The 27,009-nt window shown below is 38.8% G+C and overlaps 1 protein-coding gene across 3 annotated transcripts; it reads right to left on the bottom strand.

Annotated features, from left to right (window-relative positions):
• Positions 1-405: 405 nt before the first annotated feature.
• Positions 406-25,190, bottom strand: SLC25A17 (solute carrier family 25 member 17). 3 transcript variants are annotated; one of them, XM_078376135.1, is made up of 10 exons: positions 24,974-25,177; positions 23,702-23,770; positions 20,440-20,500; positions 16,693-16,759; positions 15,089-15,240; positions 7,162-7,278; positions 4,620-4,765; positions 4,380-4,475; positions 2,627-2,709; positions 406-1,006 (listed from the first exon to the last, which is right to left on the bottom strand). In XM_078376135.1, exons 3-10 carry the CDS (start codon positions 20,483-20,485, stop codon positions 859-861), a joined length of 855 nt encoding a protein of 284 aa, XP_078232261.1. In that variant the 5' UTR covers positions 20,486-20,500; positions 23,702-23,770; positions 24,974-25,177; the 3' UTR covers positions 406-858. The 3 variants fall into 3 exon arrangements, with proteins under 3 accessions (XP_078232261.1, XP_020643569.3, XP_020643570.3); XM_020787910.3 differs by lacking the exon at positions 23,702-23,770 and having other exon boundaries at positions 24,974-25,190; XM_020787911.3 differs by lacking the exon at positions 23,702-23,770 and having other exon boundaries at positions 15,101-15,240; positions 24,974-25,158.
• Positions 25,191-27,009: the final 1,819 nt, after the last annotated feature.

Raw genomic sequence — 27,009 nt, 5'->3', positions numbered from 1 at the left:
CAGGACAAGCCCCTTCCTCTTAAGCTGACAACATGGTGGTTCTGCATCAGGAATTTCCAGGGGGTTACTCCCGATTATTTCCTGATGTTAATCTAAATCACTAGCCTCTCTGCCTTTGTCTCTTTGGTCTCTCCTTGGATATGACATGAGTAATAACAGAAGTTAGTTTTCTAGGCAATTTAGCACCCACCATTGCTATATGTTATTGTCAACTCTTACCATACAAGACAAAAAATTAATATTAGAGGCATTAAATGCTAACAAAACTGCTACTTACAGCAGCAAATTCCAACTGCATTCACTTAGTTCTTAAGCCACTATACTATAGCTTAGAGGTGCAAGACCAAAATACAGCTGTTGTAGTATAACTCAAACTCACACCAATAAGAGAAAACAAAGCTCATGTTAAAACATAGTTCTCTCTGGAATCTTTTAATGGACCAGTCATCAAGGAGAATTCACAGTACCAACCCCTGAAACATAGCCTGACAATCAAATGGAGAATGAACAGTGGAATGGTATTTTTAAAATGAAAGAAAAGTTAAACACAATGAGGAATAACCTCATTCCAATATTGGGGGGGAGAACCAACTCCAAAGGGTTTTAATGATTTTCATTTAAGCAATTATGGATCCCAAATCAAAATCTCCAAGATGGTCAAACCATCTTACAGTGACTGGAAGCAGATACTTGGAAACTAAACTTCAAGCTTCCTTTCAGACACATTCAGAAGCATTTTCTGAAAAAAATATTGTAGTCTTTGAGATGAAATCTTCTATGGCACCTAATTATTCCCCAGGTTGGGACCTTCTGCTTCCACGGAAGTGATCTTCTTTCTTAAAATTTAATGTGCAGACTTCACTTCTTCAGTGAACGCTTTAATCCCATGACTGTGAAAGTAGCAGCAGCAAGTTTTTCATAGACAAGGAACATCAGTGCAGCAGTGAGGACTGTTTGTAGCAGCTTTGCTTCAAGCCCTTTATAGAGTCCTACTAATCCAAAACGCCTATAAAGAAATAAATTCAATGTACTGTAAGAATATTTAGTAAAAACATAATCACAGATTATTTCTCCCTCCGTCCCTAAAATATCCTTATCTGTTCCTCTCTTTACCAAGAAAATAAACACTTGGAACTTAGGGATGTGATGTTCCCAGCGCATCCTCCCAAAGTTTTGGTGAGGCCTGGGCAGCTTTCAGCTTTTGAGGCCCACAACTCATGAATTCACCTCCTCACTCTCACACAGCTAGTACTGAGGGGGGGGGGTGTCAGTGGATTTCAGATAGGAGCAGGCAAATTAGGAGTAGCCTGAGCTTGTAATAGAATATATCAATCACCCTAAGAAAACAGAAGTTGCTCCTGCAGATAGATCTGACACCAATCAGCAGCCAAAATCTGAAGCCTGGCCCTGCAGCCTCTCACCAAAGACTAGTCCAACTAGAGCTTTGTGTATATATAATCAGTAAGAGCTGAATAGACATCTTATAACCATAAAACAGCAAAATTGTCCAGGACTATTAAATGGAACATTCTCTCCTAGGAAGCCCATGGAGTCATCAGCCTACAAGCTATAATGGGCCTGTCGAGAAAAACTACACTCCTCACCCTCCATTGTGTGTCCAGTTGCCACTTCTTTGTGGCACAGTTACGTTGAGAGGGCACTAGGGAATCTTAATTCTTCCCTCAGTTACTATTACCTGGCTTCCACAGCAACTAGATTCCTGATACATGTTGGCTGCAAACACTGGGCCTCTATTCAGACATTTCTCTAAATACCAACACAAACATGACTAATAAGAACAGGGATGCTGCCTAAAACATTAATGTATCCTAATAATCTTAAATTTATAAGTGCAGATCTTACAGCTCAACAATAGGAAGTCAGAACAGAGGCAAAGGTTGCTTGCATTACGCCATTTTTGTATACATGTTAGTATACCCTGACACAACATAAAATTGATATAGAGCTTGTATTTGTTGAAAAGATTTACACGCTGCTCTTGAGCAAAACTTCCAGAACAGTTTACAAAAGGAGAATAAAGAAGTGCAATAAAAATAACAGCACATTTAAAAACACACAAAAACTTTAAGAAAGCCAGGAAAGATAAAAATATTCCTGCCTGATGTCAAATAATGATCAATGTTTGCGTCAGGTGGGCCTCCCTGGGATGGGAATTCTATACAGTAGATGGTGTACTAACACTGAGAAGTTTTTTTTTCTCGAGCTGCCATCGATCCAACTTCAGATAGAGCCTCCAAAAATTATGTCAGTAAAGCCCAGGCCAATTTGGAACTTGATCTATGGAAAGAGTGCTATTTCTCTATTTCAAACCATGAATTTCTACATTTCCATCAGAAGAATCATACCCAGAACTTGAAAATATAACTAACAGAAGCAAAACTAGTATTTTCTGTTTGGGTGGGCTTCAGGGGTGAGAAATATTAGCAGTTACCCCTTCTCCTTTAATCACAAAGAAAGCTTAATGCAACTGTTTTGCTATTTACATTCAGAACTGCCCAGTTTACAGTAATTTAGCAGGCATATTCAATTGAATAAGACATAAGCTAATGTTAATCCTTATAAACACTGTCAAAAGGATAAATAAATAAATTAATTAAAAGCTCACTTTATTCTCTGTCGCAGAAGATACAGAACATTTTTAAGACTACCTAGTCGTTTGTTTTCAGGGTTCAACCGATGATGCCCAAACTGAAAAGGAGAAAAAACAAATGAGTGAGTAGCTTTCCTTGCATCACATCCTTCTTATTTCTGTTTGATGAGGAAGGCCATGCCAGATACAATAGTATCATTTTGTTATTTAATGCCTGAAAGAGCAATGAACAATGAAGAACAGTGTGAACAAGCTTTTACAATTCTGTACTCAGCATAATTTCAGCATAAAATTCAGCATAATTATCTGTCATACTGTGATTAAGGACTCGTTTGTTTGTTTGTTTGTTTGTTTAACTTATATGCTGCCCACTCTACCCAAAGGTCTCTGGGCGGCTTGCAACAATTTAAATTACCATGCCCTGTATTCAAAGTAGCTTTTACATATTATTTAGTTCTAATAATATGTTATTTGTCAGAACTATTCATACAACCCAGAACAGATAAAAGGGTTACACTGAATGTAATAGTTACATACAAGGAAAACACGTGCATTTGAATTATACAAACCCCCAATGCTTATTGTAGTTGGGATACAGCAAGTAAAAGAAAGTCTTAAACCAGAAGAAAATGGGATTGCCAAACTATATCCCCAGTAGATGCTAACATGTAACATCTGTGGAAGGAGGCAAGCTAGAAATCCTGCTACTGTCAAGGAAGCTACAGTGGTGCCTCCACTTACGACCACAATCCATTCCAGAAGATGGGCGTAACTCGAAATGGTCGTAAGTCGAACGACCATTTCCCACAGAAATGCATTGGAACACGATTAATCCGTTCCAGAAGAAGAAGAAAACACACAAACACACACAAAAAACTACTGCAAGCCCCATAAGAATGCGTTGGGGCCAAAAAACAAACACACCAAAACACACAAAAAACATTGCAAGCCCCATAGGAACGCGTCAGGGCCGGGGGGGAAATGCCAAACAACAACAACAACAACAAAACAATGCAAGCCCCATCGGAATGCATCGGGGCCTGAAAAAATTGTATCAAAAAAAATCAGAACATGATGGAGCTGGGGAAAAAAAAAGACAAAAACACCCCCACACGCACACAGCCAGCCCCACTGGAACGTGATGGGGCTGGGGGAAAAACACAGAAAAACCATGACAGAACAGAAACATAACCCCCCCAAACCCAAACCCACCCTGCAAAACAAAGTAAATGTACTTATTCAGGAGCAGCATGCAGCTCCAGGAAGTCTGAAGCCTCCTCCGATGCACTTACTCTAACCGTTGGGGCAAAAGAGCTACAAAGAAGCAGCCTCTTCGCCTACCAACGGTTAGCAAATTTGAATTCCTCACCCCTTTTCTCTGCCTTTTTCCAACTGCAACTCGAATCTCCGGCTGCAAGTCGAAGCAAAATTTTGCAGCTGGAGCTGGTCGCAACTCAAAATGGTCGTATGTCAGGACTTTTGCAAGTTGAGGCACCACTGTAGTTAAATTTCAGCAGGTTTTTTTCTGGGGTGAGGCAAATGCACCATGCCCATGTAGATTACTTAATGATAGTGAAAAAGTTTTCTAAGTACAGTCTTTCTTTTCTAGACCTGGTTAAGACAACCTGTGCCCTTCTGCAACAGCAGCAAATGAAGTACCATGAGATGAAACACATGCCAGTCATTCTGAGTGGTAAAATATTGGTGAAAGGCAATTCTATTTTTTAAAGACAATAAGTGAATGTGATTTGATACAATAGTTACCCACCCGTAAAATTGATTGTACTGTCTGCATAGGGTAAGTGAGTGTAGTGGCAATTGCTTTGGCAGCTGCTCCAATCACAAATGCATCTAATGAAGAAAGCTGTAACAACATAAAGAAATAATTAACTGAAAGCAGAAACAAATTCTGAGCTTAACAAAGAGGATATAAGAATATTTTACATGGAACCAATTTTTGAAAATAAGGGTCAATCAATGAGGTTGCCTGCAGACACTAGAATCTCACCTGGAGTTGTGACTTCAAAATCTTCCTCTTAAGCCCTTCATAGAACATGAATTGTATGGCAGGGTTGAACACTAACAGCAGTGAAGGAAAAGTACCATTCCACAATGCAAGGATCCCTTCATCTCTTATTATCTGATGAAAGGCATCTGATGAGAAAATGAAGATCAGCAATATAAATTTTCAATATTTTTTGCTTAAAATCATGTCATATGATATTTTGAGCTTTAAACAGAATGGTAGATAATCCTTGGAATTTGACAGAACAAATGCAGAGGTAATTCAAACTTCACATTGGAGAGGCATCATGAACTCCAACAAAACTTTATTTGAATCAAGAGGTTTTTATTTTAAAGAGTGGATTAATGTTTATAAATGCAGGAGAAAAAAATCCTTTAAAAAAGACAGATCATGGTCTCTTCAGTTACAGATTATAAACTCCAGCTTTTTTTTTCTTTTTTTTTTCTTTTTTTTTGCTTTTGGGTAGACATCTTGGATTTATGAATTGTTATTTATGTGGCAGCAATCACATCTAATCACAGAAGACCAAAAAAATGAGGTCTAAAAAAAAATAAAGCAGAAATTTCCTTCTAATGACAGAGGGAATTATGAGTAATTGCTATGCCTTCATTCATTGGCTTAAAGAAACTAAAAGGCAAAGGCTGTCTATTTTCTCACAAAATCAATGGGCAGGACACTGTTTGCATCTTTGCTTCCTATCTTGGGACCTTCAGGGGCCAAAAACTTGCTGCTGCTGCTTTGTTTCTTTTTCATAAAGGCTGTGGATCTAGGAATGTGGCTTATCCAGGAGACTCTCTCATACTCTTGAAAGAAGTTAAATTTATACAAATATTCTTTTAACCAACCACATTTTTGTGAATCTAGTAACTGTGATTAGTTAGTATAGGTTCTCCAAGCAGATTTTCAAAGGAGCTGCAAGGGGAAGGAGGAACTAGTGAAAATTGCTTTATTAATCCCCTTTTACCTGAGTGCAAGCATTATGAGCAGAGGACTGAATGGAATAATAGAATGCTTACCTTGGTGACCTATCATTTTGCACACTCATTCATTTTTGCCTCCATTGTTGTTTTAGCGTGCAGGTGGAGGCGGGGCGGTGTGTGCATCCATGTGTGTGTGGGATAGACTGTGTGTGCATCAGTGCATGTGTAGCAGGGGCTGTGTATGCATCCGTGCGTGTGTGGGAGGGGCCGTGTGTGTGTATGTGTGTGTGGGGGGGTCGTGCATGCATTGAACCTTGTGTGCATCCATGCGTGTGTGAGAGGGGCTGTGTGTGCATCCATGCATGCGTGGGAGGGGGCTGTGTGTGTACCATGCGTGGGAGGGGACGTGCATCCATACGAGGGGCGTGAATGTGCATGCCCAGGGGCAGGAGATCTATCTCTGCGGCCCAGTCCTGGCAAGGCTATGGACCAGGATTGGTCCATGGACCGGGGGTTGGGGACCCAAATCTGTTTGTCGTGGCATTATCATTCCACCTGGTATAGGCCTACTCAAAGATGTAATGTCTAGAGCACTCACACAGAATTTGAGAGTCAAAGAAACCAGACCTGGTTTTACACATGTCTAAATACCACAATAAAGAACTGAAATGCTCCGATTTCCAAGTTTTCCCATAAGTTAGTAGCTTCAAGGTTCTCTAACTGTAAGATGTTTTCATTAAATTCTTATCTGATTTTTAATCAGATTATTTTTAACACTTGGAATTGGAATGTTTCCTTAAATCTTTAGAAGTCCAGTTTAAATTTAAAAACTTTTTTCAAAAAACACACACAATTGATTCATCATGTGAACTCAATTTTAAGTAGCTTTGTGTTTTTGCTACCCTTGGGACTGGGTGGTCAGAAGTATCAATTTATATCCCTTTTCAATCTGTACCTCTCCAAAAATACATTGATTCCTTTGCTGGCACATAGCCTTTCCCTTAAAAAACATGCTCCAAGTATGAATTACATACATATCTAAAATCATTAGACTTTACAATTCCACTTCTTATTTTCATTTCACGTGGGATACTACTTAAGGAAGAATTTAAAACAGTAGGGCTAATCTGAAAAAACTTCCAAATCATATTCTGAAAGAAGCCATTTTGTGGCTGTCAGGTAGAACCATGCTGTTCATGCTACTAATTAGCCACCTACTTTGTGCTTTTACCTTGAGCAATTCTGCTCTTGCTTTTTAGCATGATTAATAGGTGATAAATTACTGATCAATTTTCAACAGGAACAATCTGTTTGAATTATAAGTGGGGAAAGTTAAGAGTGATGGCTGAATAATATAAATGACTCATCTTTATGGCATATCCAGGCTAATCTCAATTTATAACATACAAATCCTTATCTTTATTTGATACTCCACTTTGTCTGTGATTTTAGAATGGGTAGAAAAATATATTGCTTTGAAACGCATAACAGCAAATGAAGACACTGTCTGTATTTTTTTATAACTGTAAATATGAGGCTTTAGCACACAAAGTCTAATACCAACATGAAATATGCTAAGAGGAATGATGAAAACAAATGCCTACCCACAATGCCTTTGTAATTGGTTGGTATAATGTCTTCATTTCTAAATTTTGCCCCCTGAAGCTTCAGACGAGTGTTCACTACCCAGAGTGGAGTAGTCAACAACACATTCACTATACCTGAGACAAATACAAACAACAAGGTAAATAAGGGCCTAACAAGATAAAAAGGTAGAATTAATCTTTCAGTATACAGAATAACAAAGGTTAACACAGGGATATATTCCCCACCACCACTACACACACACACACAGAGAGAGAGAGAGAGAGAGAGAGAGAGTAAAGTTAACACTGTATGGGGTCTCTCTCTCTCTCTCTCTCTCTCTCTCACACACACACACACACACACACACACACACACAGAGAGAGAGAGAGAGAGAGAGAGAGAGAGAGAGAGAGAGAGAGAGAGAGAGAGAGAGAGAGAGAGAGAGTGAGTGAGTAAATACTGTATGTTCTAGACCAGGGAAGGGCAAAGTGCAGTCCTCCATATGTTGCTAAACAGCAAATCTTCAACTTCAGCTAGTACAGTGGGCCCTCGACTTACGAACAGACCTAGTTGCAAACGTTTCGGGTTACGAACTCGATCTCATAGGAAACTATAGACCCTACTTGCGAACGCAGAATCGAGTTACAAAAAAAAAAAGGGAAAAAAGAAAAATTCTGCCCCTAGTGGTAGGAACGGATTAAGCAGCTTTGCATTAGTTCTTATGGGAACTAATTAATCAAGTTGCGAACCGCCCCTCGACTTAAGAACCAAAAACAGCTGGAACAGATTAAATGGTTTTCAATGCATTCCTATTGGAAAATTGGTTTTGACTTACGAACTTTTCGGGTTACGAAAGGACTTCCGGAACGGATTAAGTTCATTGAGTCAAGGGCCCACTGTACAGCCATTAAGGAATACTAGAAGTTGAAGATTTGGAGAGTTGCACTTTTCTTACCCCTGTTCTAGTAACAGGATTCTGAAAATCATGCTATGTAGAGTGAGGCATTTGGAAACTATGACTGAAAGGGTGGGGACACCTTGGACTGTTCTAGTTTTCTGCAGGACAGTAAACTGGCAGGATGCCATGTGATGATGAAAAGTCTGAAGACTGTCAGGTAAGATGAGCAGGAAAAGCAAGTTTGCTTCTTATAACAAATACACACCTTAGTTCTCACAAATACTTTCGTTAGCTTGAGGCAGTCATGTACTTCCTTGTGAAAATCCAAAAGGCTAAACCACAGGATCTCAAACATTTTGCCATTATACCCTTCTATTGATTTTTCTGAGATTCTCACACTTTCACCTTTCCTTTATCATTAATTTAAATCCTCAGATTTTAAATGCATATTTTATAATTAAAGATTAAGACAAAATTGATTATAATTACATTAAACTAAAAATAAGCACAATCCATTTTTCTTGTCACTAAATTTCATAAAATTAAGATCAAAAAAGCAAAACAAGTTTAATTTGAGACATGATGCTGCATTCTAGGAATGTAAATTGGGAAATCCTAGATTTCAATGATGAAAATGGCAACAAATTAGGTAGGTAGGAAGGGAGAGAGACCATTCAATTATAACCACAAATTAAAAATGAATAGGTCATGTTGCATTAATGAAAGTCTTAATGAAATGTTCCACTCTACAACTACACGTCTCAACTGCAAAAATATCTGTCAAAATAACAGATTTGATATCAGCTTCTTTCAACATTAACTGCAGCAACATCTGTTTTGCAAATTACTCCAAAAATTACACCAAGATACAAACTTCAATTCAAGTAAATTCTGAATGCTTAACAAATGACATAACATTGTTATTATTTTAAAGGTACACTAAAATTATATAAACATTCTTTCTAAAATTGTTTCTCTGAAGCCACATTACAAAACTTATAGTTTTGAAATCATAGTAATAATCAACTTAGAAATTAGAATACAAGTAATCTTTTACAGAATAAAGATTTAAGATATAAAACTATCACTTCTACACTTTTTATTTTTTAACTCTTTTAGTTTCTTATCAATTGTTTCCTCTTCCATTTTGGCTTCTTCTCTGTCTTTTTTCAGCATTTCAAGATGTTTAATTTGTCCCTCAAGTTTCTTCTTTTCTTCTTTCTTCTGAATTTCTTCTTGTTGCTTATGGTGTGTCATTGATCAGATTTGCTGCATGTAGAGCTTCAAGAACAGCCCCTATTCTGGTGATTCCAAGATTTGGCTTGTATAAAATGATAGCAGGATCTAATGCTGATAGGCCACACACTATCCTGAACTCAAAGGGCTTCTCTCAATCAGCTTTTCAACAACAGCTACTACCATCTTTCAGAACTCCAGGCAAAACTCAGCCAATTGACGTTCACTCTGTTTAGTTTCTTTCATCAGCTTCTTTGCTGCAAAGCCAGTGACAACCTTGCTTCTGTCAAGCAAGTTCTCAGACCATTTCATGACACATTTTGCAGCTTTTCTGATTTTATGCAACAACTCATTAGCTTCTCGATTAGCTTACAAAGTTGTCAATGTTTTTTGGTTTTGAAACCTTTGTAGAAATGGCTCACAATCTCCAGCAATTGTTTTCATGAAAACCATTTTGCACTTCAAATGAGTGGATCTTGCATTGTAATTTTTATACAAATTTCAAGTTTACTGTAGCAGTTTTGCTTCTTCCACATACTTCTTGATGTTGTCAAAATAGCCATAGCTCTATCAAGACACTTAACATTTTTCATTCACCTAGTGGAGCAAAAAAAACTTAAGGGGAAATAGTGCCCTGCTCACTGGAAGGACAGATCCTGAAGCTGAGGCTCCAGTACTTTGGCCATCTCATGAGAAGAAAAGGGTCCTTGGAAAAAACCTTGATGTTAGGAAGGTGTGACGGCAAGAGGAGAAGGGGACGACCGAGGATGAGATGGCTGGACAGTGTCTGCGAAGCAACCAACATGAATTGGAGGCAGTGGAAGATAGGAGGGCCTGGTGTGCTCTGGTCCATGGGGTCACCAAGAGTCGGACACGACTAAACGACTAAACACACAGTGTCCTTCCAGTCATACCAGTGTATGATGCCTTACTAGCTGGGGAATATTTAACAGATAATACATGTTGCACAAGACTGAATTCAGGTTCCATTTTACTGCTTGCAATCATGTTTTAAAAGACCCATGTACAACATGAGTACAAGTTCCAAAGTCAATCATTTTCCTTCTCCCTTACAGTCAAGGTGGGTTTTAATTTGTTCTTTTAGTTTTCTCAGAAAAAGGCTATTTAAATTTGGCCCATCTATAGATACTTGTAATAATTTTGCAACTGATAAAGAAGACATGCCTTCTTGAACCTTCTGAAGGTCTTCAGCAGTAGCAGTTTGAAGAAAAACACTGGTTAGATACCGTGTAGAAACTTTATGACAGTAATCATCCCAAAAACGAATCACTAAATCCATCTGTCCTTTTTGAACCACCTTATTCAAAGCTTCATTAAAACAAGTAACAAATGTTTCGGATTGTTTCAGCTGTTTCAGTAAAAGATCAGAGAAATATGGTAGCAAGCCAAAAGCAACAACATACATTGCTTTTGTTTTTTCAAGATGAAACTGTTGAGCTATCTGGCTATCTGAGAACATTTGCTTAAATAACTCATGGATGCTGTTGCAATAGTTAAATGACATGTTCTTCATCACCAGTTGCAAAACCCAAACATATTGCAATGGACTGTTGACTTGATTTAGTTTTCAGGTTCTTCTGATGTAATAGTCCTTGTGTATGAGACTCCACAGCACTAATTCCCAGATTATTTAGTCCAGGGGTTTTAAACTCTATTTACCTGGGGGCCGCTAGAGACAGAGTCTGGGTGAGGCTGGGCCGCATCAGATTTTCCGCCAAGCGGAGCAAGAGCCCAAGGAAGCCACCCAGGAGTTTACTTAGCCGACAGACAGGCGGGCTGGCTGGCAGGCTGCAGTTCTGGATGGAGGGTGCAAGAGGTGCTGTCTTGGGAGAGAGCCGGCGAGCGAGGCAAGGCTTTTTTTTTACTCTTGACAGCAGAGGATGTGTGGGCGCTTTGGGGGGGCAAGCAAGGCGAGGGCCACAAACTATCATCTGGGGGGCCGCAAATGGCCCTCAGGCCGCATGTTTGAGACCCCTGATTTAGTCCAAAGGTTTAGTAGCACATTTTACAATAACTTTTGCATTTGTCTCCAGAAGTTTGAAATCCACTGCATATTAAAAACTGTCCTCTTAGAAGCCATCTTCAAAATGTGGTTTCAGATACAGCCGTACACAAAGCCACCTGCCTGACACCAAGAAGTTAGCAGATTTGTTTTCAGGCAAGTAGGGACTTTCCGAAGGTGGGAAAGTTCCAGAAAGTGTACTGAACATATCATCAGCGAGAAAGGAGTCCGAGTTTAAATGCTTGCAGATCATTTCTGCAATCTAGAGAAGCAGACAACCCTCATTTGCAACCTTTATTCATGGGAGAAGTCAGGGAAGAGGGTAAGAGAGCTAGTACTCTATAAACTTCAGCAGAAACAAGCAATCACATATGAAAAAATTACTTTGCATGGTGCAGAGTAAAAAGTGCTAGTTGAATGAGCAGCAAAACCATTCGCAATTCTGTGCTGGGTTTAACGGGAGACAAAACCTCCATTTCATACACAAGCATGACCCAAAACATGCTTATCTTTATATGTAAGTAAAATTCAGTACTAGCAGGTGGGGATGAAAACAGTTAGATGTTTAAAGTTTATATCTTGCTAAATGTTTATACTAGCCTCGCTTTGCAAATGCTATAGGTAGACCTTGGAAATCATGCAGGGACATGATTTAATGTACGTATATTCTTTCTCAAAATAAATAAACAAAAAAGGCAGTTTTAAAAGGAAGACTTCTCCTACATCTAAGGATCAACCCTCTCCAACGGTGCCACCTGGCCAAGTCTATTTCTGTTTCAGTCCTGATACTGCTTATCTGGTCAGATCTATTACTTTGCTTTATATTCCTGATTAAAGCCTTACTGCACTCCTCCCACAATAATAGCTCCTTCACATACATGACCAGCAATCTCATCTGTTCTTTTAATCAGGATTTCTGCTGCTTACCTGACTTACTTATAAACATAGTTTTTAATTAGGTGGGTGGAATAAAGCAGATCTTGTGAAATGGTTGCAACCTGGTTGACTAGATGCTAACAGCAAACCCTACTACTGTTTTTAGAAAAGAGGAAAAAATGCAATATTGTTTATTTATTTAAAAATAGGGTAGCTAGTCAGTGGTTTTATTGATTGGTTTGTTTGCTGATTTGTATACAGTGGGGTCTCGACTTAAGAACTTAACCCGTATTGGAAGGTGGTTCTCAAGTCGAAAAGTTCTTAAGTCGAATCTGCATTTCCCATAGGAATGCATTGAAAACCATTTAATCCGTAGCTGCTCTTTTCTGTCCATAGAAACTAATGGGAAGCTGCTATTCTGCCTTCTGCCACTAGAGGGGGATATTTTCTTTCTTTTTTCCCCTTAGGTTCAGGGAAGGCAGGGAACACTAAAGGCAGCACTAAAGGCTGCCAGGCTCTTTCTGGGTGTCGGCTTTTAGCTCTTTCCTGCTCTTTTTCCTGTGGTTTGGGGGCTACCAAGGCCTGGTAAGTGACTTTATTTAACAGTACAGTATTTATTTTTAAGTTTCTGACCCTTTTCCCCCCTCCAGAAGCCTCTAAGGGGAGGGAGGGGGGACTTTTTTCCCTGTTCGTAACTCGAGGGAAGTTCACATGTCGAGTCCTTACTTTCCCTATAGGGCAGGTTCGTAACTCGAATCGTTCGCAAGTCGGGTCGTTCGTAAGTCGAGACCCCACTGTATTGTTTAGTATTTATTTTGTTTTATGCTTTGCTGTAAACTGCCCAGAGTGTACTGCACTGTGAGGCAGTATATAAAATGAATGAATGAATGGATGGATGGATGAATGAATGAATGAAAGAATTAACCTCTTTTTAAAAAATCCTTAACTCTGCCCACACTGATGAAAAGTTACCTAACCAAAAGAAAAATGTCATGAAAATCCTGATGATGATGACAAACAATGTGGCATCAAATAAACAGGGAATGTTTGGGCAATTAAATGGAGGACTTGGAGAAAGCAGAAAGAGAAAAAGCAGAAAGGAAGACTTTCTGAAATCCATTAGACTTAACCTGAATGTGTGCTCGTCATTGACATGTACACTTCAACCTGCATCTTTCACCACTCCCAATTTCTAACACTGGCCTAGCTAATGAATCTGAGTAATTTATTAAGCATCAAAAACCCACTTTCAAGAAAAGATAGTGAAAAACTGACTTGCAGAAAGAGCCAGATTTTCAGATGAAAAAGAACCACCAATGGTCATGAAGGAGTTTAGACACAGACAGGGGTGACGCTCAGTAGGAATGGCCAGGTATGCACTCTCACCCATCCTCCTCCTACCTTCTTGCACATGTCACCCTGACTTCATCCCCACAGAAGCCTGCATACATCCCTTCTTCTCTTTCTTTGCAAAAGCTGTTGCCTGCTGACACCATTTCTATTCACATCCCCCTTTATTTGTACATAGTTTGCTGATTTTCACTGCCAGTGGCACCACAGAACTCTCCCTCTTCCTCCACTCTTTTTATGTTACTTGCTGTTAAGAAAGGACTCTTGCAAAATAATAGAAGGAGCCCTCAGTGAGAATAGGGTTGCAGGAACACAGCAAGCAAGCAAGCAAGCAAGCAGCAGAGCAGTGTGAAGCTGGGCCATCGCCTGCTGAGCCCCCCCCACCCGAGACTTGTATTCATACTTCTGCTCCAGTTACTTGATCCTTTTGTTTTGAAGAGCTGGGTCTTCCTACAAATCACTTCCAATTACAATTCTCCAGAGACCTCTTTGCATCCCCATCATTCATACACCCCTTTCCTTAACTTTTAGTCCACATACATTCCTCAAGAATGTCTCCAGGCTCCCCAAGTTTAGGAAACAGTATGCTAAACTATTAATAGGGACGTGGTGGCGCTGTGGGTTAAACCGCAGAAGCCTCTGTGCTGTAAAGTCTGTAGATCTTCAGCTGTAAGATCGAGTGAGCTCCCGTCGCTTGTCCCAGCTCCCGCCAACCTAGCGGTTCGAAAGCATGCAAATGCGAGTAGATAAATAGGGACCACGTTGGTGGGAAGGTAACAGCGTTCCGTGTCTAAGTCACACTGGCCATGTGACCACGGAAGATTGTCTTCAGACAAACGCTGGCTCTATGGCTTAGAAACGGGGATGAGCACCGCCCCCTAGAGTCAAACACGACTGGACAAAAATTGTCAAGGGGAACCTTTAATTTTACCTATGCTAAACTATTATATAACATTGACACTTCAAGAGTTTTGTTTTGTGCTTAATTTTGCCTGCATATTCACTTACTCTTACTTTACTTTAATAAAACACACCACAAAACAAAATGTGTATTATGATAAAGCAGCGTAAGTAACAGAAATCATGGTATGCAATATAAAGGCACAATATTTGTCTGCAGGATAACAGTAATGGAGAATTATAGATTAGGAAAGATAACAGGTATTTCACATTATAAAGAATATCATATTTCCCAGATATCTGAAATGCCAAACAGACTGCATCATATGGTAAAGGTCTATCAATTTCATGTTCAAAACACTGTTGTGTTAGTATAGCTAGCTACTCAATTGAAAGACCTTAAATTAGAAAAACAAAGGTTTTCTTTGTTAACAATCAAGCAAAGATTTTGAAAAGGAAGAAGATGAAAGAAAAAGTTAAGTTGAACAAGGCAAATGTATACATCAAATTTAGAAAACAAAAGGGAAAAAACTGAAGAAAGTGCTCAAACATTTCCAAGTTCAAAATACCCAGACTTCATGATATTAAAATACATTCATCAGTAGATTAAATCCCTCACAATTTTAAGAGACTGATAGCACACTAGGTTATGTTCCATTACCTGCAACCATACCAAGAATCAAGTCTTTTCCTGTAGTTGAATTATGCCCTTTGACCCAAACAGCTTTTAAGCTGTTAAATGTATAGAAATAGACAAAGTTGGAACAACAAAGGCTGGATATGACAGGGAACCATCCTCGGTATGGTGCCAAGCTAAAAAAAAACCAAACAAAACCAAACATAAAAATTGTGTGCAATTACTATTAGAAGCAAAGTAAAAGTATCTGTAGCCTAGGATATTACTAAGTACAAGCGGAGCAAATACTTTTAATTCCTCAAAAAGCAAAGCAACTGAATAGGCAAAATGCAGTTGCTTAAATTTACATCAGTGTAACCCAGATCGGAGACTGGAAATACTTAATTTAAACTAATTGAAAATGTACTACTCTCTCCACTTTCAAATTCCCATGGGGAACCTTTTGGGGGGATGTTGGGAAACCTTGAATGAAAAAAAATTGGCACACTTTCACAGCTGCTGGGAACAGCACTGCTTGCAGCAATTTGACTACTGAAGTCTTCCCCGCCCTTCCAATGCTCCCCAAAACATTCTCAGGGCAAAAAGAAGATCTAGAAAGCCTTGGATCCTGAGGGGGCAGAATAAGAGGCTTTCAGTTTGCCGCCCCAAGTAGACGTTGTCTAGAGGGGTGGGGTAAAAATCGAATAAATAAATAAATTAAATTAAATTAAATTAAAAGTTTCCAGTGTACAATCTAGGTTATGGTGGCATAATTTTACACCAACAAGATTTTGCCCAATGAAACTATTATTTAGCAATACAATCAATCCCACACACATTTAACAAGTTTGAACTGTGTGGTATTTATTTCAAAGTAAATGTAAACAGAGGCACAATTTTCTACTAATGGACAAAAATAAATATATTAGATTTGAGAGCAAGGCCACAGTCTCATTTTTATTATTTTCTAAAAGCAATAATTCCTTACCATTTATTATACATTTATCACTATTAACAATATTCAATTTACACAAAAGTCTACAAGCCTTGAGTTTGTTGCAGAAACTACTTATTCTGCGACATGTTTCAGCCTGCTGCAACTCAACTACCCTGTTTCCCCAAAAATAAGACAGGGTCTTATATTAATTTTTGCTCCAAAAACGCATTAGGGCTTATTTTCAGGGGACGTTTTATTTTTCTCATGTACAACCATCTACATTTATTCAAAGGCAGTCATGTCATCTTCTCATTGCTACCAATGGTGGAGGGTGGACTTTCACTTAACCAGGGCTTATTTTTGGGGTAGGGCTTATATTACGAGCATCCTGAAAAATCATACTAGGGCTTATTTTCAGATTAGGTCTTATTTTGGGGGAAACAGGGTACTAGAGAGATCGATCTTGGTTTTATTTTAAATAAAGATTGCAAATAATAAGTTTTTCTACATTACATACTTCAATTTTTTCAAGACATGTTTTATCATATTAAAAACGGTCAAGATTGGATGTTAAACCCCTCAAAAACACCTCTACTGTAATTTACTGCCCGTGCTACGGAGTTACTTGAGGCACTTAGAAGGTCAGGTTGTAAAAAATGTAAGCCATGAATTTTCCTCTGCAGGAAAAATGGCTAAAAGATTCTCTACTTACAGTCCTTCTTCTTTTATTATCTCCAACAAGACAGCATGTGTTGTTTTAGACTTGCGTTTTTCATCAACTGAAAAATAAGACAAATCTTAATTCTTAAAGAACTAAAATGATGGATGTATCTTATACAGTACTGTTATGACACCACCTTCAAGATGTAATAGAGGAGCAGATAGAAACAGGAAATATAAATGCCTTGGAATTTCCAATTCATGGGCTTCTCCACCTTATTCAGGCATTTAACTAGGATCAAGTGAATGTGGTAAGAATAAGGTAAGTGCACTAGCCTTGCTTCCTCAGTCATCTTTTGCTCAAGTACTGTAAAATGCTACAATTCTGAAGAAAAGGGCTGCTGGTCTCAATGAGCCAAACTTAGATACTTCAGGGTTGTTGCTTATCTGGAGCCTCTCCACACAATTAAAACACTCTCTTCTTCAGATCTTTTGTTTTTCCTGTGAGTGAAGTAGAGTTGAAGGGTAGTGAGCACACCCCTTCCTCATACACTTAAAGCCTAATATTAAGCGTCTCAAAAGGGCTTCTGTCTCACCTGAAACAGAACTTTTGCTGTCTACTTCACAGGGAAACACAGGACACAAATTAGGAAATGGGTCAGATATGGAAGCGACATTTTGATTGTGAGCAAGCTGGAAGACAAACCTGCGCTCCCTGATCACTTCACCTGTGTCATATTCCATGCTTTAAATTCAGTTCAGAAGACTAACTAATCTATATCCATGATAAGAAATGAATATTTTCCCCAATATTCAGTTTCAAAAGTCTGCCTTCTTTTTCCAAGCCCCACATTCTGAATATAAAGGGAATGTAACCGCTAGAGAGCACCTCTATAATTCTCAGGGCCACTTTTTACTCCTCTCCTGGAAACAATGAATTCCATGCATTTAAAATGTACGTGCAGCATCTTTCATGCCTAGTCACAGAAATAAAGAGCAGGATATCTTCCAGATGTACATTATGAAACGTCTGGCATGTGTGCTCATGTAACTAGGTACTCAAGATCAGAGGTCTAGGTACTAAATAATTCCTTTCCATTATGTCATCTGTTCAATAATATAAATATCTTAGTGCCAGGAATGCTTCCTAGATTACCTGGGTCTTTCTGGTTCTAAAAGTATCAGTCCCAAAGAAACAATTCATTTTCCAAAGATTTTAACACTTACAAGCTATGTTCAGCAAAATCATTTTGATCCTCCCTCAATGACTATGCATTACTAAAAGAGTATGGGAGGTTCTTGGGAAATCTCTTGATATTCTAAAACAGTAGAACATATCCTGAGTTAAGGGGAAAAATCTTGCTTATTACAATTTCCTGGTGTCAAAACAGAATTGATCACATACCAAACAAGACATGCTTATGATAGGTTACCCAACAGCAAAAATAGGACAAAGCAGAATCAAACACTGTTAGACAATTTGGTCTAGGGGACAAAAATGAAGCAGGAGAACAACTCATAAAAGTTCTGCAAAGCCCACAATCTGTTACTGCAAATACATACTTCAAGCAAACAGTCAACTGTACATATGGACATCAAGATATGGCCAACATACACTGATCAGCGATAAAATTAAAACCACTGACAGATGAAATGAATAGCATTGATTATAATGGCACCTGTCTAGGGGTGAGGTATATTAGGCAGCAAGTGAACAGTCCATTCTTGAATTTCATGTGTTGGAAGCAGGAAATATGGGCATGCAAAAAGATCTGAGTGGCTTTGACAAGGGCCAAATAACGATGGCTAGATGGCTGTGATCAGAGGATCTCCAAAACAGCAACTCTTGTGAGGTGTTCCTGGTATGCAGTGGTTAGTACTTACCAATAGTGCTGTAAGGAAGGACTACTGGTGAACCAGCATCAGGGTCGCAGGCACCCAAGGCTGACTGATATACATAGGGAGCAAAGGCTAGCCTGTCTGATCCAATCACACAGAAGAGCCACTGTAGCTCAAATTGCTGAAAAACTTAATGCCAGACATAATAGAAAGATACCAGAATGCACAGTGCATCACAGTTTGCTGCATATTGGGCTGCGCAGCTGCAGACCAGTCAAAGCGGCCACAATGACCCCTGTCCACCACTGAAAGGTCCTACAATGGGGACGTGAGTATCAGACCTGGACCATGAAGCAATGGAAGAAGATTGTCTGGTCTGATTAATCACATTTTCTTTTAGATCAGGTGGATGACCAGGTGAATGTGCATCATTTACGTGGAAAAGGAATCTTAAGACAAAGAACCTGCAGTTCTAGAAAGTGAAGTTGTTCTGAAAGCTCTAGGAAGTAATAAATCATCAGAGGTAGATGAGCTTCTAGCAGAACTATTTCAAGTAAAGAGACTGAATCTGTTAAAATCCTAACAAGAATATGCCAACAAATGTGTGTGGGGGGGGAGGCCCACAAACTGGAAATGTTCAATATACATTCCAATTCCCAAGAAAGGAGATGTCAAGGAGTGCAATATAGGACTATTGCTTTAATTTCCCATGCAAACAAAATGATCCTCAAAATGCTGCAACAAAGGCTTTGATATGGAGTGAGAGATGCCTGGTGTTCAAGCTGGATTCCAAAAAAGAAGAGGCATTCAAAATCACATTGCAAATATCCACCAGTTACTGGAGCCTGGCAAAGATTTTCAGTCTATGCTTTATGGACTACAGCAAAGCCTTTGTGTGAATCGTGAGAAACTACAGATTCTGAAAGAAATGAAGGAACTGCAATTGTTAAAGATGTTGTATACCTTGTTTCAATCATCAATTCAAATGGATACTGCAGCCAAGAAATCAGAAGAAGACTGAGATGTAAAAGGGCTGGAATTAAGGAATTAGAAAATAAGGAAGTGTCATTGGAACCAAGACCAAGGTCATCCACACTCTTGTATTCTTGTAATCAATTTTTTATTTGAATTGCCAAAAATCTATTTTTTAAGTATGAATTGTAATTTAAATCAAATCCACCCTGAAATTTTTTAAGGGTAAATAAAAAATATCATAAGGATAGTAGTACAAGTCTGTCATTAAGCACCTTAACAGCAATGCCTACCCCATATAACCATTATACCAGATATAAAGAGTATTATAGGCATCCTTCAGTCTCGAGAGACTATGGTAACATGCCCTGAATCGAGGAGTGTCCTCTCCAGAGTATGAAGCCTGGGTAAAGTAATATGGAGCAGTGGTTCTTAACCTTTGTTACTCGGATGCTTTTGAACTGCAACTCCCAGAAACCCCAGTCAGCACAGCTGGTGGTGAAGGCTTCTGGGAGTTGTAGTCCAAAACTCCTGAGTAACCCAAGGTTAAGAACCAGTGATATGGAGGATAGGCTGTTACCCAAGCAGCAGATCCCCCCTCTCCACATTGCTGAAATGGTCCAATGGAAAGGCAAGAGCCAATACAACTGGTTCCAGCAACGTCGCAGGAGTTGGCAGAATGACACGAACTGCCTTCGGGACTCCAGCTCTGGATTTTGCCTCTAGGTTAACTCCTGAAGCCTTTTCCATGAGTGGATATAGTTGCAAGGCAGTGGAGGTTTGAAATTGGGAGTTTCCCTTCTCCTAGATGGGCTGTCTTCCATGGCTGACGAGCCCCACCTACCCGGCATAAAGAATATAAAGGTATGCATACAAAACCAATCACTAAATTTAACTGCTATGAGTTTCTGGTGGAATATAAGTCTCATTTTTATTGATATAATCAATAACAAGTTCAAGGCTAAATGTAACTGTACACATTGCTTACCTTGAAGTCTTAATCTAGCTGTATCCAGAGGAAAGAACACAGTCATTGCAGTCACACTTCCCTAAAATTTTTAACACAGAAAGTCAGATTTACTATATCACATGACATTTCATACATTTATAATGGGCTAGAAAAGCCACTGGTATACCAGATAAAACACTGTGTTTTCTGTATTTGAACAAACTTTTAGGTTTTGAACAAACTTTTATTAAAAAGTAGAATTCTGCAAAACTGTTTTGACTCTTTCTATGTTTACCATGAAAAAAAAAGTCCCATTTCATGACAATCGTACCTGCTTTCAAGATCTTCTATACACTCAAGTCATACTGAATTAAATCAAGACTGAAACATTTCAGTTGTATAATTTACAGCCCACCAGAGTGGAACAGCTTGGCACAGATTACAATATGTTACTGACATATAACTTCCTGCATCACTGAATAAACTTCTCACTGTGCACAAATAAATAAATAAATAAATAAAAATTGCATAAACAGAACACTCTAAGTTTGAGAGTTTCCAACAAAGGAATTTATAGAGTTGTAGAGCAACCACTTGCAATCCTGACGTGCCATGTAGATAAGCTGGAAGACATATTCCAGTCATACATAAAAGTTTAAAGCAGGGATGTTGCCAAGTCTTTGGGTCTGAGGTCCCAAGCCCAAGTCTTTGGTACCAAGTCCCAAGCCCAAGTCTCTATTAAAAACAAGCTTTTTCCCCAGAAAAAAGGGAGAGGTGGGTCAGAACCCTGGATGCAGTTTTCAGTGACTCGGGGGTTCCAAGTACGTAAACTGAGTCTGAGTCATTGAAAAAAAAACAACCCAAGTTGAGTCACAAGTGCAACTTAAGTCCAACTTGACAGCGAGTCCCACAACTCAAGTCCCATCCCTGGGTGAAAGTGAACACTAACGTAATATATGCAGTTGAGTATTATAAATTCTGATCTATTGTAAGTAATATATATACCCATAATACTGTATCAGTGTTCAATATGGTTATACTATGTATATGGATAAAAAAATACCAACATAATACTAGCAGAGTAAACGTCCTATTAGTGCAGCTGTCTTGGATTACACCAATGCATCAATGGTTGTACAACTGCTTGCACAACCTCTAGTATAACAGAAACTGTATTAGCTACCTCTCTTGTATTAAATGAACATATGCAGCTACTAGTGTAACAGGTTTGGCACAAGAGGTGACAACCATAACTACAAAAATAAGAGCCAGTCGCTTATTTTTTAGTAGGCACTGTATCACTTGTGTATTATTTCAGCACACCACCTTTTAGCAGCAACAGCGTCATCGATACTAAAAATGGGCTTAACGTGCAAAGCAGAACTATACAATACCTCTGTATATGGCTTAACTAAGCTACATTAGACTTCAAGTGCACATTTTTGAATTCTTAAAGCACCTCATTAAACATGTACAGAGAGTTCCCCAATTTTTCAATTCATTGGGGTGAAGAAAAATCAATGGCCAGAATTCCTCCTGGGATTTGACTCTGGAGTATGTGAAATCATGTAAGCCATAGTGGTGAATTACAGCTAATTAAAAGGGTACTGACTACCTGCCTTATCAGACAACCAGGCACACAACAATCACCTCATTAATTGGCAATTTGCCACCACAACTTATGTGATTTCATTTACTCAAGAATAAAATCCCAATAGGAATATGACCAATTTTAAAAAATCAGATGTACAAATCAATGTTTACAAAATATTTCTTTTTAAAATGGCTGTTTTTTAAAAGCTCTATGTGATAATAAATTTTAATTTAAAATGTGTTACCACTCTAAGATCTCATTATGAAATAAAGACTGTCATTCTAAAGCTTCATTTTGAGACAGTGGCTGAAATCTTATTGCACAGATCTACAGTATGTGCATAACAGTATGTGCATAACAACTACAGCAGCAACAAATTGCCACTGATTAATGAGGATTTCATATTGTGTATAAGTCGTGTCCTTCTGAAATTGCCTTTAACCAGTGACAGTTTCCCTGTAATTAGCAGCAGTTTGCCCCAATTATGACATCATTTCTACTGAACATGCAGAGCTATGCAATAAAATTTCAGTCAATACATTCATACAATAATTTATAAAAAAATCAAATAGTTATTGGATTGTGGTCTCAATTTCATGGTACTTCATTGGCTTCTACATAGATTTATTTTACTATTTCAGATAGTAACTACTCAGTCTGGTAAGATGCCATCAGAAAAATCTGCATTTTGTAAACCTGTTTTGCATATACAAATATCAACAGCATATATATATATATATATATGAAATGAGAAATAAAACACCTATTCAACCTCCTTTTCATATATAACTAGTTATTCCTGGAGCTTTTGCCTCTTTCAACATGGCATAATGTTGACAATTCTTGGGAACCATAACAAAATATCTAAGAGAGCTTTCAGTACAGTAGTTTCCTTAGTGATTCTTATTGTTTTAGAGTGGCAATCCTAGTTCCTGTCCCTCTGCAGTTCCGTAGACAAAGTCAAAACCTTACTCTGAGCCCTCTGTCTTTGAATAGAATACAAGATTAATGGACAGGGAAATAATCTGGAGAAAGAAATTTAATTACTATACAGTATGCATCTCAATACATATTCATAAAGTGGGCATTTTTGTGAAAAAATCACGATCAAATCAAGTTTTTCTGAGATATGATTAAATCAAATCCACTCTGCCACTGATTATCAGATTTTTTCAGTCATATGGCTAAAGAAAAGTTTGAACTTGATTTTAAGCCATCTTAATGTCTTTAAAGTTTTTTAAATACTGTATAGTTTTGCAATCCAGAGTGAGGAAGCATATCATAATTCTCATTCACTTCCATATCTGCTCCACCTTTACATGTCTAAACAAGTTATGAATGTAAAGAGTTGGTAAACACTAATACTGTAACAGTTTCACATATGAAACAGTCCTGGGCTCCTTCAGTCTAAACACACATTACTAATCTTCTGAGTGGAGCAACTATATACTGTACATGCAGAATTCTAAAAAAATGTTTCAAAATTAGCAGAAGTACAGCATTTGATAAATAGCATGAATCATCTCAGTTCTATTGAAACTGGCATTTGGTTTATTCACAGTTTTGATCAAGTTCTGATACAGGAGTTTGCAATGGCCAGCATTGTGCATAGGACTATTTTAGTATCTGTGCTTTTTCTTCTGCATACACCCTCTTTTCTTATAGAACACAAGTTAAAAATTTATATTTAAAAATTATATTTATTACCCACTGTCTCAAATTCCTTTTCCCAGTCTTACAAGCCTTTTTTCACTCACTTCTGGATCCTCAAATATTCTGAGAAAAGGTTGTCAAACAGTATGTGTAAACTGATGATCCAAAAACACCACTCAGGTGGTCAAATAAAAAGACTTCAAAACAATTGAAAATAAGTTTTTGCATGTATTTGATTTATCCTTCCAACAATGGATATTAACTACCAAACAACAAGGCCAAACTCAGAGCCCATGATTTTCATAACAATGTACTGCTTTTGACAATGGTAACTGCATTTTTTTAACCTTGCCATTTCTATAAGGCAAAGACAGAGTGGATGCAAAGAGACAATAACTTGAACAGCTCTATTATTATACCAGAGACAGTAAATATAAGTCAATAAACTAAAACAGCATAAACAACCATCATTAGGCTATTAAACATATTTATGGCATAACTGGGACTGGGGTAAAATGGGCAAGCCCCTAGCCTCTTTTATAAGAGACACTGCAAACTATATTTGATGTGACATGACAAAAATGTTTGCTTCTACTTTTGCTTGCCTTGCTGCTGAAGGCTGTTCTCCCTCAAAAACAACAACAAAAACACAACTCATATTTCTCATTATGTAGTACTGTACTCTAATAACATTTATTTTATTTGTACTAGAAGGGCCTCTTGATGCCAACCTGATACCAGGGGCTTCAATAAAATAATTTACTGTACAGTACTTGTACATTTACCACAGTGAGTTCTTGATAAAGGTGATCGACAGTTTTGATAAATGGTAATCGATCACCCGTGAGTTAAACTATGGGTTGTTTTAAAAATGTGAGTAGCAATTTCCTGGTTATATGAAACGGGGATCCGTTTATTTACTGGCACCTGCCCGGTGGAGAGGAGAAGTTCGTTCACCTTTCCCCTCGTGGGACACAGATTTTGCCGACAGCCTCCCCTATAATGTACATCGAAAGCCTTCACCGGCGCCCTGTTTCTGCCACCAGGACGGAACAGGCGAGGGGCGACATTCCTTTCCCGACAGGCCACCCGCCAAGCCAACCCGACCGAGTGGGCTCGCATCATCCCATCTGTCTGGAGGCGCCCGTCGTCGCGGCAGTTTGAGGCAAAAGTTCGACGGGCGACGACGAGCAGAGCCTTAATTAGCCTGGCGGGCAGGCGAGATTCCCACACACGCCACCCACCCACCCAGCCCCACCGCGGGAGCGCTCCCCTATTCCGCCCCCCCCCTTCCTCCCAGGCCGCCGCCGCCTCGAGTCCACTCACCACGGCCCCAGCCATGGCATGGACCAGACTCTCGTAAGAGAACACCCCGGCCATCGCGATCCCGTCCGCCGCCTCAAACTTCCTCGGCTGCATGGAAAGAAAGGAGGCGGGAAGAACCCAGCAGGTAGGCAGGGAAGAAACGGACCCGCCTGAAACGCTGCCCCTCCCTCCTCCTCCTCCTCCCGGTCACGTCACCGCCGTGTCACGTGACCCGGGCGCCCACCGTCGTCGTCGTCTCCCCCCCCTCCCAAGCTTCCGCCAATCACGTACTAGCGGTCAAAAAATAGTCACGGAGCGAGTCCGCCCTCGCTGAGGAACGTGGCGACGGAGTCCCAGTCCCAGCTCTGTCATATTCTTCCTACATGCTCTGCGGTGACTATTATTAGGCTGTTGGGTTCCCCCCCCAAAAAAAAAAACTGATTTTCATCTACTGTATGTCAGATGCACAATAGGTAAAGAATTAAGGGCATTTATCTGTGATGCCGTCCTTGTAACCCGCCGCCAAGTCGCTTCGGATTCCAGACTGCTCTTGTCAAACACGGTCATCTTCGTGTCTCTTCAGTTTCCATCTCCACTTTATAGTTTGTCCTGCCCAGATAGTATAAACTCCTGTTGATATTTCAACATCCCTAATCTTAGTGTCAATTTCTCTTTGTTATCTTTTATCTTATGCAAGATAGCTCCCTTTTCTTTGGCCTCCTTTCTTGTTTTATTTCTTACCACAGATTATTGTAATACAGTATTTTGTCCTTACATGTTAGCCATTGAAAAGTTGCATTTAAGATTCAGAGTCCTATTTGTCACCCTTTCTTTTGCTTCTTATCCTTGTTAATAATTTCATGAGTCTGCTATTTGCGTTTTTTTGTTTGACTTTCTGCATTTTTCCCTGATAATCTCTCTGGTTTCAGTCCACAGTTCTTCTAATTTGCAGTCAGTTGAGTTTAATAATGCAAATATGTCCTTTATTTGGACTTTACATTCATCAGAAATGTTTTTCAGTCTATGTCTTGGTACTTGTGTTTTGTTGTTTTTCAAGTTTACCATATGTGGTCCATGGCACAATCTGTTCCTAGACTTATTTTTGCTGGGATAACCGAGATTCTCCATTTTCTACCTCCAGTTACACAGTCTATTTGATTTCTGTATTGCCCACTATAGAAATTACTCAAAGCAGAGTCTAATTGCTTGAAGCAAGAGATCGGTGGTTTCATTAATTTCATTAATTGTGTTCTTGCTCCATTTGTTAGACCCAACTTCCTGACAATGTTTGATTCTGCTTCATTTTCTTCTTTTGTACAGTATTGCATTAATTCATGATTATCAACACATCCTGCTTGGACATTTAATAAGCTTCTTCCTGGACACTCAAATAAAATATTTCTGCTACCTATTTGGCATCAGCTGCTGGATCATAGACCTGAATTAAGGTTGTTGAAAGTTTTCAAAAAAATTTGAATCATAGTACAGTATTCAGTAGCTTAAATCCTATTGCTTAATGTTGTGAGTTGAAACTAGAATAAGCCTGTTGAATCAGTGGAAATTTGGTAACTCCTCTAAGTTCCATTGATTCAATGGGCGTACTCTAATTTTAACTTACTATGCTAAGCAACAGGATTTAAGCCAATCAGATTTTGCCCATGTTCTCTCATCTATTAGAGCTATTTAATTTCTTATTAATTTGTTTCCACAGTAAAATGTTGTAACTGGTTGAAAATGTCCTATTTCAGTTCACTTCCACCAAATAATACAAGTCATTCCATTTGTTTTATGGTTCAAAGTTTTAACTTGCTTCATACTTCTCATGTTGCATATTCTAGTTATGCAGCCTTTTTTTAATTTCAAAAGGAAGTTAGATATCCTTTCAGGCTTTATAGTTGATTAATTGGTACAAGTTTTATTCATACCTGTCTTTTTCCCTCCCCACAGCCGACTGAGTGGCCATCCAGCCTATGAGTTCTATCTTCCAACATTATCTCATTTTGGGTTGTGTTATCATGGAGATTTCAGGGTATAAAATATTCATGTATCACTTATAA

This window comes from Pogona vitticeps, chromosome 5 (assembly GCF_051106095.1).
Source record: "Pogona vitticeps strain Pit_001003342236 chromosome 5, PviZW2.1, whole genome shotgun sequence".
Classification (NCBI taxonomy): Eukaryota; Metazoa; Chordata; class Lepidosauria; order Squamata; family Agamidae; genus Pogona; species Pogona vitticeps.
This window is presented reverse-complemented; position numbering and strand designations above follow the sequence as displayed.